Source organism: Zingiber officinale, chromosome 7B, assembly GCF_018446385.1.
Source record: "Zingiber officinale cultivar Zhangliang chromosome 7B, Zo_v1.1, whole genome shotgun sequence".
Classification (NCBI taxonomy): domain Eukaryota; kingdom Viridiplantae; phylum Streptophyta; class Magnoliopsida; order Zingiberales; family Zingiberaceae; genus Zingiber; species Zingiber officinale.
In genome coordinates this window covers 8,376,831-8,397,202 of record NC_055999.1, presented here as the reverse complement: position 1 = coordinate 8,397,202, position 20,372 = coordinate 8,376,831, and the positions used below count along the sequence as shown (strand labels likewise).

Genomic DNA, 20,372 nt, shown 5'->3' with positions numbered 1-20,372 from the left:
AGATGATATTCCTCCTAGTCTACCACATTATGATACTACTCTAAACTTGATAACGAGTTTTTTCAACAAGGGATGACTAATACAGGAGATGTCAAACTTTAGTCGATCATAACTTTTGACTCAGATATTAGAATGATCTATAGTATAAATCAAAGTCTGTTCAGAGATTTATATTTATTATCAGGTGGAACTCGTAACCTGCCACTTTTGGGTCCAAAATGTAACGACCCAAATTTCCTCCTTTTGATCCCCAAAAATAATTCAAAAATATTTTAAAATGCTATAGAAAAATTCTAGAGATTTTTAGAAATTTTTAGAGTATTTTTAAGTAATTTTTGGAGGTCGTTTGGTATTTTTACTAAACGAAGGAATTTTGACAAAAAAATGTCCAAGTCGAAGTTCGTACCAGCAACCTCTGATCTGGGCAAAACCCGACTAACCAAGTGGGCCGGCAGTTATTACTGAACAAATGTGGAATGAAATATTTTTAAGCAGTAGATAGATAATAGAAAACCCTAGTATAAGAAAAGAATTAAGTTTCTTTTTTTTTCCCCAAAATTTTCTCACCTTTCTCCTCTCACGCGGCGTCGGCGCTTCCTCTTTCGGGCGAAACGGAACCGGAGCTAGGGTTCTTCCTTCGGCGGGCGGCGAGGGGTTGTTCCGAGAGCTTCTCATATCTTCGGGACCGTCTCACCAAGGAGAACAAGAAGATAGGGAGAGATCGTCGAGAAAGCGAGTTTATCCGAACCCTAGAGCTGCCTTTCTCCTTCGGTCGTGAGCTCAAGAATGCACTGTAAGTTGCTACTCACCTGCAGTAGGAGTAGTTTCCGTGATTTTGCTTTTTTCTTTTCCTTGCCGAGCATGAACAATCCTCTTTGTGGCACTGATTTCGTGAAGATTTCCTCTTGTTTTCTCTAGACAGATTTGGAAGGTAGGAGTTTAGATTTGGATTTGAGGTTTTAGTGGTGAAGAGTGGTTGTTTTCTGAGTTAGTTTTAATTTGCTGGACAATTGGAATTGTTGTGTTGGGTTGCTTGTGCTAGTTTGGCGTGTATTGTTTTCACGGAGAGTTACGGTTGCTGAGCAGATTGGAAGTAATATTTTGGGTGTAAGGTGTTTTGCTCCATGTGTGGGTTTTAATTTGTGCCTAATGGAATTTCTGTTTGGGTTAACAGTACCGTGCTTGATTAGTTTGGGATACATTCAACAGAATCTAAACTTAAGATGAGTTAAGCTTAGATTGGTAGTGTTCTACTATTTCTTATGTTCCCGTGGAGTTTAGATTTTCTTTGCTGTAATGCGTAATGGAGGTAAAACAAGATTAAGGTCAATGAGTTAACCTTGTGTGTTTTTCCTCATGCTTTGGCTGCTGTAAAGAATTGTTTAGATGGGCAAGAATAGTTATAATTCCGCGATTTTAGAAAGGTTTGGATGAAATTGGTTTGATGTAAGTTTGGGTTCTATATTTAGGAAGATAATTCCTGTACCGATTATTGAGGTTAGTTTAGTCTAAAGGTGAGAAGTATGTGAGTGATTTAGTTATGCAAGTAATAAGTTCAGAATAGAAGTTTAGTTTAGAAGATGAGAAAAGAGATTTACATGTTGATCAATGTAGATTTTATAAAGTATTAATATGCAAATTTTAGTTAAGCTTAAGATGCAGATTTTTGATAAACTTAGTATGCAGATCTTAGATAAGCTTAGTATGCAGATTTTGTTAAGCTTAGTATGCAGATTTTAGATAAGCTTAGTATGCAGATTTTAGATAAGCTTAATATGCAGATTTTAGTTAAACTTAATATGCAGATTTCTGTTTAAACTTGTATGCAGATTTTGTTTAAGCATTGCAGTGTTAGAATTTGTTTAAACATTTCAGTTTTGTAAGAAGCATTCTTTTATAAGAAAAGTATAAGAAAGATTAAGAAAAGAAAGAAAAAGGCCAAGGCCTTAAGTAGATCCCAAAGTCAAGACTTTAGAGATTTTGGCACACAAGGTGCTTATTAAAATGCCAAGGCATTATATATTAGAAGTATTAAAAGATAACAAGTATTTTACTTTTATCAGTGGCACTGTACTGGACTCTCAGTTGTCCTTGGGCTGGGCTCCCATAGTCGTCCCTAGGTTTAGATAACCTAGTAGTAACGGCACGGCCGACGGTCGACGACCCTAGGGTCGCCAAATGGGTCGGGTCGTTACAAAAGTAAAAACAAGTACAGTTGCCGGGCCCAAGAAGACGTTGATTACTATTTTGAAGTATTATAAGTATAAGTTTTTGAACAAGTAAAACGAGTTTTACATAAACATAAAATATTAAAGATTAAGTTTAGAACAAATGAAATAAGGTTCATATAGTTCTAAAAATCAGTAAGTTTAGTTCTTTATTCTACCATGTTTATCTAGTAGATGAGTAGTTTTTCATGTTTACCTATTAGATGAGCAGCATGATTAGCTATTAGAATTACATGAGTAGATTCCTTAGCTTTTCTTTGCTATTAGTTTGACATGAGTAGTTATGTTTATGCTTTATTTCTTTTTAGAGCATATAGTTTCTAGTGCTTTTTGTATACATGCACATTCGTGATTTTGTGAGTTAGATAGCGCTTACTAAGCAAATTTTGCTTATAGACTGCACTTCCTCTTACTGCAGATAAAGGAAAAGAAAAGATTTAGCAAGAAAGGCGACAAGGTGGTGCGGATGGTGTGTGATGCGTGGACTGTGGGAGAGATCAGGGGAATTGAGTCACACTTTATGTTTTGTGTCAATAGAGATTGATAAAGAGTTGTTTCTATTTTTCTGATGTTGCTATTGAGTCTATTCCGCATTGTTTGTTTGGTTGTTTCCATTGTTGGAGTTTTATTCATTTACCATTGCTAGATTAGTTTTTTTTAAGTTGATGTGTTTTATAAACTGCGTGGTTGTTTGATATATGTTCCAGCCGCCTGTGGCTGTATATATCATATTATGTGTTAATGATTATGGTCACCGGTACAGGGGAGATTTTGCCGAAATTTTTCGGTAGGGATTCCTCGTGTTTTTTTTTTTAATTATACCGGTTAAGTAGAGTTAGTAGTTAAGTAACGGTCACTCTTAGAGAGTAATTGAGTATTAAGAAGGGTGGTCGTTACACAAAATATATCATTTAGGGTATTTTTAGAGACTCCATTTTTTTTTACTATTTTTGATAATTTCAGGATTTTAAGTATTTAGGGTATTCCATCCTTATAAGTTATTTTATGGTTCAAGGGTCTATTTAAATTTTTTAGGATCTTTTGTATTGAATAATCCTTTTTCTTGATATTTTAAATAAAAACATGGTATTTGTGATAGATATTATAATTATTTTTTTATTTATTATTAAAATAAAAATATTAATCATCATATGATATAAATTATTTTTTATTAATTATAATCTTTTTATAAAAGTTTTATTTTTTATTTGTCAGGTATAGAATTTATTAATATATAATTTTATTTATTTATTTTCTTTTTTTGTGTCGTCTGAGCTTTGATCTATTGCCTGATTAAACTTTAACTTTTCAGTTTTCCTTCAATAGATTATGACAACTGCATTATCTATAATAAAAATGTACTATTTATGATAGATATTATAATTTTATTATTATTATTAAATAAAAATATTAATCAACATTTGATATAAATTAATTTTTTAATAATTATATATATTTTTTAATAATGTATAATATATATAAATATAAATATAAACTAATAAAATTAGAAAAATATTAACCATGTCAAATTTCGAAAGTACTAATTATAATTAATCTTAAATTTAATATATCACCCAAACATGGAAATAATAACTATACATTAATATACAACAAAGATGTAAATAATAATTATACATTAATTTTTAAACAAGTTTTAGGTTTAGGTTAGTTATGTTTAAAGATTGCATCTTGGATGAAAAAATCTTCAAGGATGTAGCATGAAAAAATCTATAATGAAATTATCATGCTACATCCTTGAAGATTTTTTCATTCAAAATGAAATCTTTAACCATAGCTAACCTCAACCTAAAATTTGTTTAAAAATTAATGTATAATTATTATTTGCATATTTGGTTTATATTAATGTTTAGTTATATTTCCATCTTTGGGTGATATATTAAATTTATGATTAATTATAATTAGTACTTTCGAAATTTGACATGGTCAATATTTTTCTAATTTTACTTTCTTATATACTCTAGCTTGAAATATACTATTTAAGAAGACTTTCTTTTCTTATTTGCCTTTCTTATTTACTCTCGCTCCAAGTAGCGCTATATAAACCTTCTCGAGCCTCTCAAATCCATCAACAATTTCGATCCATTAATAATGGTGGACGCAATGAGAATGGTCACAAGTCTACTTCTTTTATATTTCTTCCTCCTCCCGTGCCTAACGAATGGCTCGGTGAGATTTTCTCTCATAAAAGCAAACTCATGTCATTTTTTTTCAATCTTTTGTCACACAAATAATTATCATTTGATTATTTGTTCAAAGTTGAAACAATTTAGAAATTTTCCCCCCATGTTTTGGACTCTATGTCGTGTCAATATGATTGATCTAATCGATGAACAAATTAATGAATGTGCCAGGTAGCATTGGCGTCAACGATTTTGTCAGGTAAAGGGCCATGGTGCGTGGCCAGGGCGGAAGCGACAAGGGAGGCGCTCCAAGCGAACATCGACTATGTCTGTGGGTTTGTCGGAGGAGCATGCGGCGCGATACTGGAAGGTGAATCGTGCTACTCCACAGACATCGTAATGCAGGCATCCTACCCGATGAACGCCTACTTTTACTACTATGGCCCCACGGAGATGAACTGCGACTTCAATGGTACCGGCATCATCATAACCTTTGATCCTAGTAAGTCCACATTAATTATAAATGCTAATTAATTAATTTGACAAGTTTGCTCGCCCTCTCTGTTCTTGATTCTGATGCTTGGTTCACCACACACTATGGCAGGTCACGGGAATTGCGTATATCCTTCACGAAATACGTTGGATTAATTACTTGAGGATATCGATGAAGTTTGAGGTTTAATTTGGTCGCACCAAAAATAAAACGAACAACTTGTTTCCAAGTATTAAATAAATTCATAAATGAAGTGTTAGTTTATGCCATTTTTTGAATTTTCAGACATCATTGGGATATATAAAGTTAAACATAAAAATAAAAATAAAAATAATCAAAGTGTACATATTTTTTCTCTAATTATAAAAAAAAATCATACTAATAAATTAGGACCGAACAAGATTGTCTCAATCTAAAAGCTACACGCATAGTTAGAAATAAAAAAGAATTTCTAAACCATTTTTATTATATCTTAACCAGTATCAAATCGGGGAAGATGGAATGCTAGGCACATGATTTTGATATTGATTGTGAGAAAACTCTGAGCTAGAAACCGAAAAGATCAGACAATCCTATGTGTCAAAAAATAAAAAAGTAATGGAAAAAATATCAGCAACCGGGTTAGGGAGAGGTCCCCAGCACAAATACTCTAATGCTCAAGGCAAACAGGTCGATGAGAGAAAATGTAATGAACAGTAGAACCAGAGTGCCTTAGGTTCCGTGGCGTACCTATGCCTGTAGGTGGAGACTGTTAGTTAGAGCCTTAGAGCCAATCATATAATAATTGTTGTATGAACTTGATGTATCATATTCCTATATGTTTATAAAGGTATTTCTTTATGGTTATTATACTTACTTATATTGGTGCCAAATAACTAAGTATAATATCATCCTTGAGTAGAAGGTTCTTATCAATATCAATCGATTGGTTGAATCGATAGTGAGATGATATAGAGATCACTATTCTTAATCATTCCTACTCAAGTATTAACATTCAGGGATAATGTTAATACGATGAGACTAGCACGTAGGTCAACTCAATGACTTGATCTCACGAGTCATAGAGATAGAGATATCAAGTTGACACATGGGTATGCATTGGAGAATGTATACTGAATGACCCGCCGTGAGAAAGTATCATGGATCATTATATGAGTGTCATATACTTTCTCATGTGGCTATTAGTATGACTATTAGTCCTTAGACCTGAAGTCATCATGGTTCCCTACATAAGGAGTTACATACTTTGGCTTCGTCAAACGTCACCCGTAACTGGGTGGACTATAAAGGTGATTACTGGGTATGTAACAAATTATGCGGATGGATGTGAGTAATGTAGATGGGATCTATCCCTCCTATATGATGGGAGTGACATCGTGATTCTTGATAGAGTGAGATCACTAAGTGCATGACCATGCCCAAATGAGTCAATATGAGATATTGAGCTCATTTGATTATAGTGAGTCTACATGGAGTTCAAGATTTAGAATGATTAGAGGATGACACGGTCTATGCCTTAAAATTGATCAATCTAGATATCAAGGATAGAAGGACATTGTCACATATTGTGAGAGTCACAATTAGTAGTCACAAGGGGATGTTGGATCTCAACATTCTTGTAACTTGGGTAGTAATGATGTGTTGCTAGATACCGCTCATTACTTATGTTTCTAAATGGGTTTAGGAACATTGCCAACGTTATAAGAACCTATAGGGTCACACATAAAGGGCAATTAGATGGAGATTAGGTTCATGTGATGAACCAAATTGGATTAAGAATAATTCAAATTAAACTAATTGAGTTGGACTCAATTTGATTCATGTGTCCAATGAGTCTAATTTAGATTATGATTCATTGAGTCAATTTAATTCAATGAATAGAGATTCATTAAATCAAATTGACTTGAATCAATGGTTAGATTTGATCAACCATGGAAGATAAATGAGTCAAGTTTGACTTGACTAGAAAGGGAAGATGAAGGGTCAAGTTTGACTTGACCATATGCCACCTCATTTGTGACATAGCATGGGGCCAGCCAATGATGGTTGATCCGGTAGTGAGAACAGGGGACCCAGCCCTGTGGAGTCAACGCCACGTGGAAGTCAAAGCGGCAGTTGTCCATCTGGAAAGGGCCGGGCCCGACCGGACGTCCGACCGGCCGTCCGGTGGAATATAAGGTCCGGAGGGATGGGTCCGATCGGCTTGCCGACCGGACGATGTTCGGCTGATGGTTAAAGGCGCCCTATCGAAATTAGGGTTCCGGCGCTCATTGGAAAAGGTCGCAGGGCCGAGCGGACTGTACGCTCGACCAAAGCCATAAGGTAACACTGCTAATAGTCTCCACAAAAGCACGTGGTGGGGAACCTCCCCAAGTAAACCACCGCATATGTCCGGCCGGATGTTGAGGGAGCTGTCCACCCGGACGCTAGATTTGGAGCAAAGGGGAAAAGGACAAAGGAGGTCTTTTTCTGACAGCAGGTATGTTTCACGTGTAGGCCATGCTCCAAATCTTGTGACAGGGGATTCCGATGTCCCATCGAGGACATGCTGAGACTGTAGCAGTATGGGTTAGGGAAGCTCACTGACAAGCCCTTACTGGGGTATGGGCCATGGACACGTGTACACCTCGGTATGTGTACACTCGCTTCTCTGCTACTCTATATAAAGGCCCTCACCCTTCGCCTGAGGTACGTTTTTTACGAGTTCTGAAGCCACTTCTTTTTTGAGCTTCGCCTGACTTGAGCGTCGGAGGGTCGCCGCCGGGAACCCCTTCCCGGCCCGACTTCTGTGCAGGTTCGCCGGAGCTTCGGAGGCCTACGCCATCGACTAGGAGCGCGCCACGTGCCCAGCGTCCTTTGGTTCGGCGATTCGGACAGGATCAATTTGGCGCCGTCTGTGGGAACGCTCCTGCATCCGATCGGAAACAATGGACGAGGCTGGACGACAACATATGGTGACGCTTTCGAATGAGGAACTCGACGCTCTGATCGAGATAAGGGCCGCCAAGCTCGTAGAGCAAAAACAGAAAGCCACAGCCGAGCGGCCGGAGCAGCAAGCAACATCAGCGTCTGGTGGCCGAGCGGAAGCACCACCGGCCACCGTTGCATTTCATCGAGCCTTATTCCGCACCCCTGAAGCTGTAGCAGCTCAAAAGGACCGGGGATCTTCTTCGGATGAAATGCCTAGACGAGAAGACAGAAAAGGGAAAGCCCCCCGAGCGGACGCATCGTCCGAGTGGATCAATGGCCAATTTTCAGAGGCTATTCTGCGAGATCCCCTGCCAAAGCACTACGTGCCTCCGACGATCGGCGACTATAATGGAACAACCGACCCGGATGATCATCTGGGTTGCCGGACGGATCCATCACAAGCTTCAAGGACTTCCGAACGGCCTTCCTCCACCATTTTGCAAGCAGCCGACGCTACCAGAAAACGAGCGTGAGCCTGTTCGCCATCAAACAAGAAGCCCGTGAATCGCTCTCTAGCTTACATCCAGCGGTTCAACCAAGTGGTGATGGACATTCCAACAGCCACCTCGGAAACCATGATGAATGCCTTCACACAAGGCCTAGTGGATGGGGATTTCTTCCGATCGCTCATCCGAAAGCCGCCCCAAGACTACGATCATATGCTACATCGGGCGAACGAATACATCAACGTGGAAGAGGCACAAGCGGCTAGGAAAAAAGAAACTCCAACCGAGAGGGCTCCTCCGGCCGAGCGGAAACCACACGCCACACATTAGCCGCCCAGAGGACCAAGGGCCGAAGCAATCCGATCCCCCCACGTCAGGTCTCATGTGCAAGAGGTAGCTGCCGCCCGGCCCAAGCCAAGGAAGAAATGGACCCCGATGTTCTGTTCCTTCCACCGGACGGATACGCACAACACAAGGGATTGTCGAAGTCTTCCCTTCGTGGCTCATCCTGTGCCCCGGAATGCCGGACGACGGTCTCCCTCAGTCAACAGGCGACAGAGAATTCATGAAGCCGATTGGACGCAAGCTGATAGGCCGCAGCAACAGACTCCCGATCGGCATCGTTCTCCAAGGCAGGAGAATCGTCGAGCGTCCAGAGAACGGTCCCGACCGTCCGCTCGGGAAGAGGAAAATAGAAGCAATACTTCCCGAGGCGAGATCAACATTATTGCTGGCGGGCCGACCGGAGGGGACTCCAACCGAGCAAGAAAAGCGAGCGCCCGGCAGCTCCAGATCCATGCGGTCGGCTGCAGCCAAGAGCGGGCGAGCGGACCCGAAATCAGTTTTGGGCCCGAGGACTTGGAAGGAGTCGAAGTGCCGCATGACGACGCTCTCCTCATCAAAGCGGTAATAGCAAATTATACAATCCACCGCGTTTTTATTGACACAGGGAGCTCTGTCAATATCATATTCAAGAAAGCCTTCGATCAACTACAAATTGATCGAGCCGAGATGTTGCCCATGGCAACCCCTCTCTACGGGTTTACGGGCAACGAAGTTCTGCCGGTCGGGCAGATCCGACTGGCTATCTCTCTAGGAGAAGAGTCGCTCAGGAGGACGCGGACAGCAAATTTCGTGGTGGTGAACTCACCCTCATCCTACAACGTAATTTTGGGACGACCGACGTTTAGCGAGTTCCGAGCGGCCCTCTCCACCTTTCACCAGAAGATCAAGTTCCCCGTCGAGGACAAAGTGGGAGAAGTACGGGGAGATCAACTAGCAGCTCGACGATGTTACGTCGAGATGGTCCGAGCCGAAGCCAGTTCCGCTCGGAAGGCGCCCCGGATCGAGGTAAACGTCATAACAGAAAAGCCTCCCACTTTAATTTATGAAGAAAAGGAAGAAGTGCAGATCCATCCCACTCGGTCGGAGGGCACAACCTTTATTGCATCCGATCTGAAGACCAACCAGAAGGAGGAGGTGATCCAATGCCTCCAAAGAAACCATGATGTCTTCGTCTGGTCGACACATGAGCTGCTCGGAATTTCGCCAAGTATAGCGCAGCATGAGCTCCACGTCCGACCGGACGCTCGGCCAGTGAAGCAGAGAAAAAGGGATTTCAGCGCTGAGCAGAACGCCATCATCCGGGCGGAAGTTGAGAAGCTCTTGGAAGCCGGCCATATACGCGAGGTCCAGTTCCCTAGCTGGTTGGCTAATGTGGTGCTGGTCTCCAAGCCGGGCGGCAAGTGGAGAGTCTGCATAGATTTTCGGGATCTCAACAAAGCTTGCCCGAAAGATTTTTATCCCCTGCCTCGAATCGATCAGTTGGTGGACTCCACGGCCGGCTGCGAGTTGATATGCATGCTCGACGCCTATCAGGGGTATCATCAAGTGCCGCTCGCCCATGAAGATCAAGAAAAAGTCAGCTTTGTGACAACTGACGGCACACACTGCTATAATGTGATGTCGTTCGGGTTGAAGAATGCCGGGGCCACCTATCAACGCTTGATGAACAAAGTGTTCAAGGAGCAGATCGGGCGGAATCTGGAAGTGTATGTGGACGACATTCTCATCAAATCCGTCCGAGCGACCGATCTCTTCAAAGACATGGAGGAAACCTTCCGAACGCTGCGCAAATATGGAGTCAAGCTAAATCCCCAGAAGTGCCTGTTCGGAGCAAAAGGAGGGCGTTTCTTGGGGTACATAGTGACCGAGCGGGGTATTGAAGCAAATCCCAGTAAAGTAAAAGCCCTACAAGACATGTCGCCCCCAGGAAATCTTAGGGAGGTGCAGCGTCTGACCGGTCGGATAACGGCATTGTCCAGATTTATCTCCAAAACCGCCGACCGGAGCCTACCATTCTTCAAGATCCTGCGCAAGGCTACTAAGTTCCAGTGGGATGAAGAATGCGACCGAGCATTCGAAGAATTGAAGACATATCTTATTTCTCTGCCTGTACTTGCCAAGCCGATCGGGGGTGAGTCACTTTATATTTATCTGTCTTCAACTGAGCATGCTGTAGGCTCAGCACTTGTGAGGTCGAGCGGCGATGAGCAGCCGGTGTATTTTCTGAGCCACATTTTAAAAGATGCTGAATTTCGTTACACCGGGCTCGAGAAGTTGGCCTTTGCTCTGGTTCTAGGCACTCGGCGCCTTCGACCATATTTCTTGGCTCACACCATCATTGTCCGGACGAACAGTCCACTAGGAAGAGTACTGTTGAATCTAGAAGCGTCCGGACGGCTCATCAAATGGACTACAGAATTGAGCGAATTCGATATTCAATACCAACCCCGCTCGACAATCAAGGCACAATCCTTGGCAGATTTTATCACCGAAGTGCAAAGGCCAGAGCCAGAAGCCATGTGGAAGTTATTTGTGGACAGATTGTCCACTCGGCTCGGGAGCGGTATTGGTGTATTATTGCTATCTCCGCAAGAAGAAAAGATGCATTTATCCGTCCGGCTGGATTATAAAGCTACAAACAATGAGGCAGAGTATGAGGCCCTCATAGCTGGCTTGCAGGCAGCACGACATGTGGGAGCCGGTCGGGTAACGCTTCATTCGGATTCGCAGTTGGCCGCTCAGCAGCTCGCTGGTGCCTTCGAGATCAATAGTGCTCGACTCAAGCTCTACGCTGAGGCCTTCGAGAAGCTCAAAGCCGATTTTAGAGAAGTTATTGTCCAGAAGATACCCAGAGCAGAAAATCAAGCAGCTGATGAGTTACCCAAACTCGCGAGCTTAATAACGCCGGTTGCCATTCAGCAGCCAATTGAAAAAGTATTGTTGGTGGCGCACGTCGACCGGATGGCAGGCCTCACATTTCCGAGCGACTGGAGAACACCCCTAACGGAGTTTTTGCGCTCAGGAGCCACGCCGTCCGACCAGAACGAAGCCCAGCTGTTAAGGAGGAGGGTCGGTCAGTTCACACTCATCGACGATCAGCTTTACAAGAAGGCTTTCTCTCGCCCTCTGTTGAAATGCGTGAGCTCGGAAGACTCGGCTTACATCCTCCAAGAGGTACATCAAGGATCGTGCGGAGGACATCCGGGCGGACGATCGCTAGCTAAGAAGATCCTGCTAGCCGGATACTTTTGGCCGACTTTACAGGCAGACGCCGCTCGGACCGTGTCGACGTGCCTTTCATGCCAGAAGTACCATAACTTCAACCACCGACCGGCAGAGGAAATGAAGGCATCAACCGTTTCATGTCCGTTCGATCAATGGGGAATGGATATTGTTGGTCCATTTTCGATGGCGACCGGGCAGCGGAAATTTTTGTTAGTGGCGGTTGATTATTTCTCCAAGTGGGTGGAGGCCGAGCTGCTAGCCAAGATCACCGAACAGATGGTCAAAAAATTTATCTGGCAACACATCATCTGTCGGTTCGGCATCCCTCGCCGATTGGTTTCCGACAATGGGCGGCAATTCACAGGGAAGATGTTAGAGGATTGGTGCAAAAGCTATGAGAACTACTTAAAGGTAAAGCTTTGAGCCGAGTGACCCAATTACAAAAAAGGATAATATCCTGGCGAGTGGCCGAATTACAGAGAACTACTCAATATAATCATAGAGGTCCCTAGGAATGTCATTCAGAAGCACCATTTGATCTGCGGCCGAGATAACCGCGGACTCGGGAAGATGCCCCTTCGACTTTAGATACTTGGTGGTGGCGGTCATAGCCAGGTCGAAGGCCGTGTACATCCGCTCGCAGACCTTCTCTGAGAATTCAGGCGAGCGGATGTAGCACTGTCTTAAGGCAGCGATCCGGCTCGGCTCGGCATCTTGGTATTCTTTGAAAGCCGCCTGGGAACCAGCAAGGGCCTCATTCAGATGCTGAATCTTGTCCGCGTCAGCCGAGCGGTCCGCCTTCTCCTTGTCGAGTTGCTCTGTCAACTCTTTTATCTTCAGCTCCATACCCCGAGCCTCCACGTTCTTCTTCTCTAGATCGGAGATAGCTGTATTTTTCCGAGTGGTGGCCAAAGTTACTTTAGTGTCGAGCGACTTGACTTGTCGCTCGGACTCAGCTAAGGCGTGGGCCTGGTCGGCTGTCTTCTTCTGCTCGGCAGCCAGCATATCTTGGGCCTTCTTCAGCTCCTTCTGCAGATCGGAATATGAAGGGCCCTGAAGGCCGGACGGACCAACCGCTGCCTTCAGTTGTCGCAGCTCTTCATCCGCCATAGCAAGGCGGTTGGAGACTGCTATCTCTTCCACCCATCTCTGAAGCAAAATGGCGAAGTTGTTAAAAGCCGAGCGGAAAAAATACACGCAAATTTTCGGAAAAAATGAACTTACCCCAGTAGACTCCTGCATGTGGCTATTGGCCAAATTACAGAGGGGAGTCATCGCGATGCGCGCCCGAGCGTCAGCCCACATCTCGGCTAGGGGCCCCTTCAAAGTAATGGTGTGCTCGGGCGCGGTTGGTCGGTCGGCTTCTCGCAGCAACTCTTCAGTCGGAAGATGAAGAGTGACCCGTATTGTGCGGCCGTGACCAGGTATCGTCCGACCGGGATCAGAAGTCGGCGCAGAGAACTGCGAGTGAATGGTCGAGCGCTTGACTGGTTGGCGAACGGGCGGCATGGTACTTACCGGAACAGCTTCAATTGGCGCGGCCGGCTCGTCCCATTCAGAAGGAGTCCGTTCGGACGAAATGGCTTCGACCTCTGGCGCCTTGCCTCGATCGGTGGCAGTGGTCCGCTCGGATAGTTGGACCGCTGAGGTAGCCGAGCGCAGGGGAGTCTCCACTCGACGCCTCTTTTGTAAGGGCTACTCCTCCTCTCGAGCGGAGCCTTCCTCGGGGGCAGTTCGTTCTCTTGAGGGGGTGGCGCCGCTAGCCACATTTTGTTGGGAAGCTTGAGCGGCCGACTCAGCCTGAGTCCCGCTCTCTCCTTCATGGGATCCGACCGGCTGGATACCCAGTGCTTCCATTTCTTTGGCGGCCGTGGCTTCTAACGCTGCCGCCCTTCTCTTCAAAACGCCGGCCATCACCGAATCCATGACAATGTCCGCTGCAAAAGAAAGAAAAGAAATCAGTTAGCGATCAAAGTAAATGCCCAAGTAAAGTTCTTACCGAAGCCGGTCAGAAGAGGAGTCCGTATAGGACTCAAGCCGAAGATGTACATCACTCCTTCATGAAGGAGCTTGTTGATGTCAAGTCGCAGACCGGATAGCATATTTGCGGCGTGGAGATAGTCCGGTCGGGTCTTGAATTTCTTCAGCTCGGGAGTGGGGGGTAGACTGACCTGCCACTGGGTCGGGAAGTTTGCCTGATTGGGCATGCGGATGTAGAAAAAATAATCCTTCCAATGTTTATTGGAAGTAGGCAACTTGTTGAAGAAGACTAGGCCGGGTCGAGCTTGGAACATGAAGGTGCCCGGCTCGGCTTGCTTGGGGTAATAGAAATAAAAGAAGACCTCCGGTCGGAGGGGGATGTTGTGAATCTTAAACAAACGACAACACCGTAAAGGAGACGGAAGGTATTGGGTACTAAACTACCGAGCGGCACACCGAAAAAATTACAAACGTCTATGATGAAAGGATGTACAGGGAACTGCAGACCGGCGGTAAACTGGTCTCGGAAGACACAAAAACCTCCGCGCGGCGGCCTGTGTGGCCGAGCGGAAGGACCAGCTAAACGAATTTCGAAATCCTCTGGGATTTCAAAATTGTCTGTCAAAATATCGAAGTCCCGCTGTTCGAATCGGGACTGCATGGTGGTGTACCATGGGCCGAGCGACTGATCTGCGGGATTGGAAGAACTAGCCATGGGCCGATCGGAAGGAATCAAAAGGCAAAAAGGCAGGAGAAAAACAACAGCAAACGAAAGGAGGTTTCAAGGATCGAAACTGAGGAAGAAATGCGGAGGACACACCGGAAAGGAGGAAGGAAAGCTATAAAACCTTACTGCGAGGAAAGGGATCGCGAAAAAGGCGCCGGAGAGCGTCAGAGAGCAGAAACAGGATCGCCGGAGCTCTAAAGCGCAGGGGGCAATGGTTGGAATCGCGGAGGCAAATGAGGAAGAGAAGGAAAAACGAAGAATTTATAGGGTGAGGGCCGGGCGGCCTCCACCGTTGGATCCAGGTCACGGGAATCAAAGCATGCATCGAGCCGTCCATTTCGAATCGCTTTGATCACATCAAAATACCATGCCACCGCTGCCGTGAGCTGATGGCATTGCTCCACGTGACATTCAATCATTCGGAGCATTTAATGAAAGCATGATCAACCTTAATGTCGAAGATTGGCGCAGAACACGAGGAGATCCGGTGAATGCCATCGTTGACTCGCTTAAGGCTGTCTCTATGGCTGGCCGAGCGGGAGGTGCTAGCACGGAGGAGCCGTTCGGCCAGATTCGTAGTCCAGTCAGTCGGACTATTCGCCTCCTTCGACTAGACTTGAAGGGGCAAGTGATCCGGTAGTGAGAACAGGGGACCCAGCCCTGTGGAGTCAACGCCACGTGAAAGTCAAAGCGGCAGTTGTCCATCTGGAAAGGGCCGGGCCCGACCGGACGTCCGACCGGCCGTCCGGTGGAATATAAGGTCCGGAGGGATGGGTCCGATCGGCTTGCCGACCGGACGATGTTCGGCTGATGGTTAAAGGCGCCCTATCGAAATTAGGGTTCCGGCGCTCATTGGAAAAGGTCGCAGGGCCGAGCGGACTGTACGCTCGACCAAAGCCATAAGGTAACACTGCTAATAGTCTCCACAAAGTACGTGGTGGGAAACCTCCCCAAGTAAACCACCGCATATGTCCGGCCGGATGTTGAGGGAGCTGTCCGCCCGGACGCTAGATTTGGAGCAAAGGGGAAAAGGACAAAGGAGGTCTTTTTCTGACAGCAGGTATGTTTCACGTGTAGGCCATGCTCCAAATCTTGTGACAGGGGATTCCGATGTCCCATCGAGGACATGCTGAGACTGTAGCAGTATGGGTTAGGGAAGCTCACTGACAAGCCCTTACTGGGGTATGGGCCATGGACACGTGTACACCTCGGTATGTGTACACTCGCTTCTCTGCTGCTCTATATAAAGGCCCTCACCCTTCGCCTGAGGTACATTTTTTACGAGTTCTGAAGCCACTTCTTCTTTTTTGAGCTTCGCCTGACTTGAGCGTCGGAGGGTCGCCGCCGGGAACCCCTTCCCGGCCCGACTTCTGTGCAGGTTCGCCGGAGCTTCGGAGGCCTACGCCATCGACTAGGAGCGCGCCACGTGCCCAGCGTCCTTTGGTTCGGCGTATGTTTCTAAATGGGTTTAGGAACATTGCCAACGTTACAAGAACCTATAGGGTCACACATAAAGGGCAATTAGATGGAGATTAGGTTCATGTGATGAACCAAATTGGATTAAGAATAATTCAAATTAAACTAATTGAGTTGGACTCAATTTGATTCATGTGTTCAATGAGTCTAATTTAGATTATGATTTATTGAGTCAATTTAATTCAATGAATAGAGATTCATTAAATCAAATTGACTTGAATCAATGGTTAGATTTGATCAACCATGGAAGATAAATGAGTCAAGTTTGACTTGACTAGAAAGGGAAGATGAAGGGTCAAGTTTGACTTGACCATATGCCACCTCATTTGTGACATAGCATGGGGCCAGCCAATGATGGTATTCCACATCATTATGGCTACACCAAGTGTGTGCCACCTCATGTGGAAAACCAAGAGGCATGACTCTTGGTATTCCAAGAGTGGCCGACCACTTAAAAGGGAGAATTAGAGCATTTGTGTGCTCATTCAAGGCAACTAAATTCTCTCTTCTTCCTCCCTTCTTCCTCTCTTCTCTCCCTCTCATCCTTGCCGTGACCACCTAGAGTGCTAGCACACTCTAAGTGTATTCTCTCTATCTCTTGTTCATGTGGATACTTCTAGAGGTGTGTCCGCTTGAACACACTCGAGATCCGAAGAACCTTGGACGAGCGAGATTTTGCGAAGGGCTTCGCTTCAAAGGTATATCCCTTGTAAAGTAGATCTAGAGTAGAAAAACTAAGTACATGAAAAATTTTATCTTCGCACGGATCAAATGGGTAAGAACTTCGGGGTTTCCGCAACGCAAAAAGCGGTTTTTGCGGCTCGAAATTTCTAACAGTGGTATCAGAGCCACGTGCGAAGCATGTACTTGTTTTTATTTTCATTTTTATGAAAAATTACAGATCTGTAAGTTTCTTTAAGTTTACAATTTTTATGGTTTTTATGAGTATTTTTCTTGTAGAGGCGAAGCAACGAGTGCTAGGACACTTGTAGGCTTCGACTACCGAGAAAAATTTTCCAGAACGGCAAGTTCTTGCCCAAATTGTTTTGGTACAGCAGCTTAAGGCGTTGTTAGATCGTAGTAGGACACTCGTGATACTCATTTCATGAGTAGGGGCGTTGCCCCTAACCCCGCAAGGGGCATTGTCCCGCGATCACGACCGAAAATCGCTAAACGGGACCGTCGGGAAATTGTAACTCATAAAATGTAAAAATAGTAGTAAAATTATAGAAATTAATGTAAAATACATAATTTAGAATTATGTATGATTTTGTGATGGTCATGGCCCAAAAACCCAATTTGATTGGACAAAGTGTGAGGTAATTCATAATATGACCTGCGCGTCATTTTTGTGTGATTGTGCGTGTTGTTATTCTTATATGCGACCTGCGCGTCGTACCTCTCTTTTATATTTCCTATTGTAAATAGTTTTAGACTCTGTAATATACCCAAAAATGTAGATAAATATGTAAATAATTAAAATTTAACATAAATAGACTATTTTAAGGAAAAGAAATATATTTTAGTGGATAATTTATCCGGAATTAAGATGATATGCATTTATAGAATTTATTAGAATTTTTATGGATTTTATAGAAATTATTTTAGTTTTTATGGGGGAAAAGAAAAGCATGTTTAAAATATCCATTTAAACGAGGAGTTGATTGATTATAAAGTTAGGTTTTTCTTTATTAAACCCTAAGTTGAGAAAAAAAAAATTATTATCGCCGCTTCCTCCTCGTGACGCACACGGCGCTGTGCGCTCGACGGCGCCCGACCACCGTCGCATTTCCTGCCGTTCGCCGGAGAACCCAACCTCCAGCCATCGAGAGCAGTAGCCGCGATCACCTGTGCGATCGCTGTGCCTCTGCGTGACTGCCTCCTCCGCGCGACCGCCACCTCTGCGGACGCCGCGTCTCCTTTGTTCCCGGTGATGACCTCCCATCTGCCGTCGTGCGACTACGCTGCCATCGTCGACGACGCTGTGCGATGACACCACTACTATACTGTAACGACCCAATTTTCCCTATTTCAAGTTCTAAAAGTCCATAAAAATATTTTGAAATACTTTTAAAATATTCCAGAGATTTTTAGGAATTTTTAGAGTATTTTTTCATAATTTTTGGAGGACGTTTAGTAAGTTTACGAAAAGAAAGAAGTTTTGACCAAAAATGTTGAAGTTGAGGCTCGAACCCAAGACCTCCGTCCGAACCCGACCTAATCGGACACAGCCAACCAACTGATCTACGTGCGATTTGTTAACCAAGTATGAAGTGAGATGTATATAAGTTAGAATAAGGACCCAAAATTTGACCTAGTTATAAACGAATAAGTTAAATGAGGAATAGGTATTATTTTTCTCCCAATCGCTTTCTTCTCCTCCTTCACGCGACGGCGCTGCTCGGACGAACACCAAGAGGAATTAGGGTTCCGGCTCCGGCGTCGGCCAAGGGGTTTCTCCGAGAGTTTCTCACGGATTCGTGATCGTTTCGCTGGGGAGAGCACGAAGATACGAAGGGATCGTGGAGTAGTCACTGCCAAAAACCCTAGAAGCCTCTTCTCTTCTCGGTTGTAAGTCCAAGAACGCTAGGTAAGTTACTACTCACCTGCAGTAGGATAGCTCCGAAGTTATTCTTGTTCTTTTCCTTGTTTCTGAAGCCTTGCATGAACCTTAGAATCTATGTTGCTCATTCCTTACCATCGGGTGTGTTTTGAGGATTTCCGTGGGCTTTACATGAACCCTAGGTTACATCTTGTACTTAGGGTGCTTAGATTTTTCCTTCAGTTACAGTTATGCAAACCCTAGGCCTTCTACAAGAGCATGTAGTTCGGTTTAAATGAATAACCTACCTTGTAACAATAAGGTTTTTCCTGAATTTTTCTACTATTCAATATGGCGTGAACAGTTTGTATTAAGCATGCTATATCAAATTTGATTGAGCATTTAATGAGTATGATCAGCCTGATAATTCTAACATCTTCAATGTTATCATTCATCTTCCAGTTCCATGCCATGATTTTATTTATTCGGTGTCCATGTCATGGCCTAATGCAGTAGTTTTATTCTCTAATTTCCATGGAGTAGTATCATTGCCTGGCTAAAACTACACTTGTATATGTTAAGAACGTTAAGTGCTTGGATTTGCTCTGCTGTCACAGTGTGATTAAGAGTGTGGTTTGGTTCGGATTTCTTTGAGCTTGGTCTAAGTATACCATTTTGGATTTCTTACAGCCCTTAAATTCAGCATTTAAATTTAGAAATTCATGGTAAAGAACGACCCTCTAATTTAAAGCTTACAGTTTAGTTTCTTAGCTATTTCAAAAAGGCAAGAACGACCTTTATTTAAAGCATGTAGTGTTAGTTTCTTGAATTTCTTGAACATGAACAGCTATTAAGTTTATCTTGTAGTTTGATTTGCTTGCTTATTTTTATAGCATGCTAAGTTAGTTGCAATTCTCTACTTGTTAGATACTCTTGCAGTATTCGAATAGCATGAGCAGTATTGAATTATAATTCAGTTTCTAGTTTCATGTTTTGATACATATCCATATATATGTGCTAGTTAGCTTTTAATAGCTCTTTAATCTGAAGCATATAGTTAGTTGTTTTTGCTATTTTAATAAGATGAATAGCCATGTATTTTAGTGGAATAATTATGTGGCCTATTAAACCTTTTGAGGATTATGGGTAACTACAAGTAAGAAAAAGACCAAGGTCTAGTTAGAAAAGACAACAAGTAAATTAAAGTAAGAGGCTAGTACCCGACTTCCGAGGTTGTCGTTAAACAAATCCAGGTGACCAATTCCGAGGTCTTGGCCCTGGTAAGACTGAGGTCTTTATCCTCATAGGACTGGAGGCTCGCTACCTCAGTCACTATTAGAGAGCGCGCATAAGATGGTACTAAGACTGGGCCCAAGAAAGAAAGAAAGAAAGAAAGAAAGAAAAGAAGAAAAGACAAGAGAAAGAGATATTAAATTAAATATTAATTTCAAGTATAAGGCTATAAGTAAATGAAACAAGTATCACCTATGTTTAGAACCAGTAAAGTTTAGCTTTTATAATGCTAAGCATACAGTATTAGTTTTCATTTACTTTCCTTATGAGTTTATTGAGCATGATTAGCTTTATTTCCAGCATACAGATTTATTCATGTATATCATGAGTATGCAGTATATTTTATTGTTTTGCTATTAGATGAGCATGTGTAGCTTTTCTTTTTAGCATTTTCAGTTTTAGTATCCTTTGCATCTTATGCACTTTCGAGTTTTTGTGAGATAGATTAGTACTTACTAAGCGTTTCACTTATAGATTTATTTTTTCTCCTACTGCAGATAAAGGAA

General features: G+C 43.5%; 1 protein-coding gene and 1 long non-coding RNA gene across 2 annotated transcripts; both read left to right on the top strand.

The window, feature by feature from the left end:
• Window positions 1–556: 556 nt before the first annotated feature.
• On the top strand, window positions 557–2,889 carry LOC122003550. Its single transcript, XR_006117987.1, has 2 exons — window positions 557–793; window positions 2,647–2,889. It is a non-coding gene; the product is annotated as an uncharacterized LOC122003550 (long non-coding RNA).
• A 1,702-nt stretch (window positions 2,890–4,591) lies between these two features.
• On the top strand, window positions 4,592–5,017 carry LOC122004142 (major pollen allergen Ole e 10-like). The gene is made up of 2 exons (XM_042559071.1): window positions 4,592–4,871; window positions 4,974–5,017. The coding sequence occupies exons 1-2, from the start codon at window positions 4,592–4,594 to the stop codon at window positions 5,015–5,017; spliced, it is 324 nt and encodes a 107-aa protein (XP_042415005.1).
• Window positions 5,018–20,372: the final 15,355 nt, after the last annotated feature.

Bases quoted from the DNA above. Each gene is read 5' to 3' on its own strand.
- LOC122004142 (XM_042559071.1), top strand. From the start codon at position 4,592: ATGTGCCAGGTAGCATTGGCGTCAACGATTTTGTCAGGTAAAGGGCCA. The intron at 4,872-4,973 runs GTAAGTCCACAT...ACACTATGGCAG, and splicing joins CATCATAACCTTTGATCCTA to GTCACGGGAATTGCGTATAT.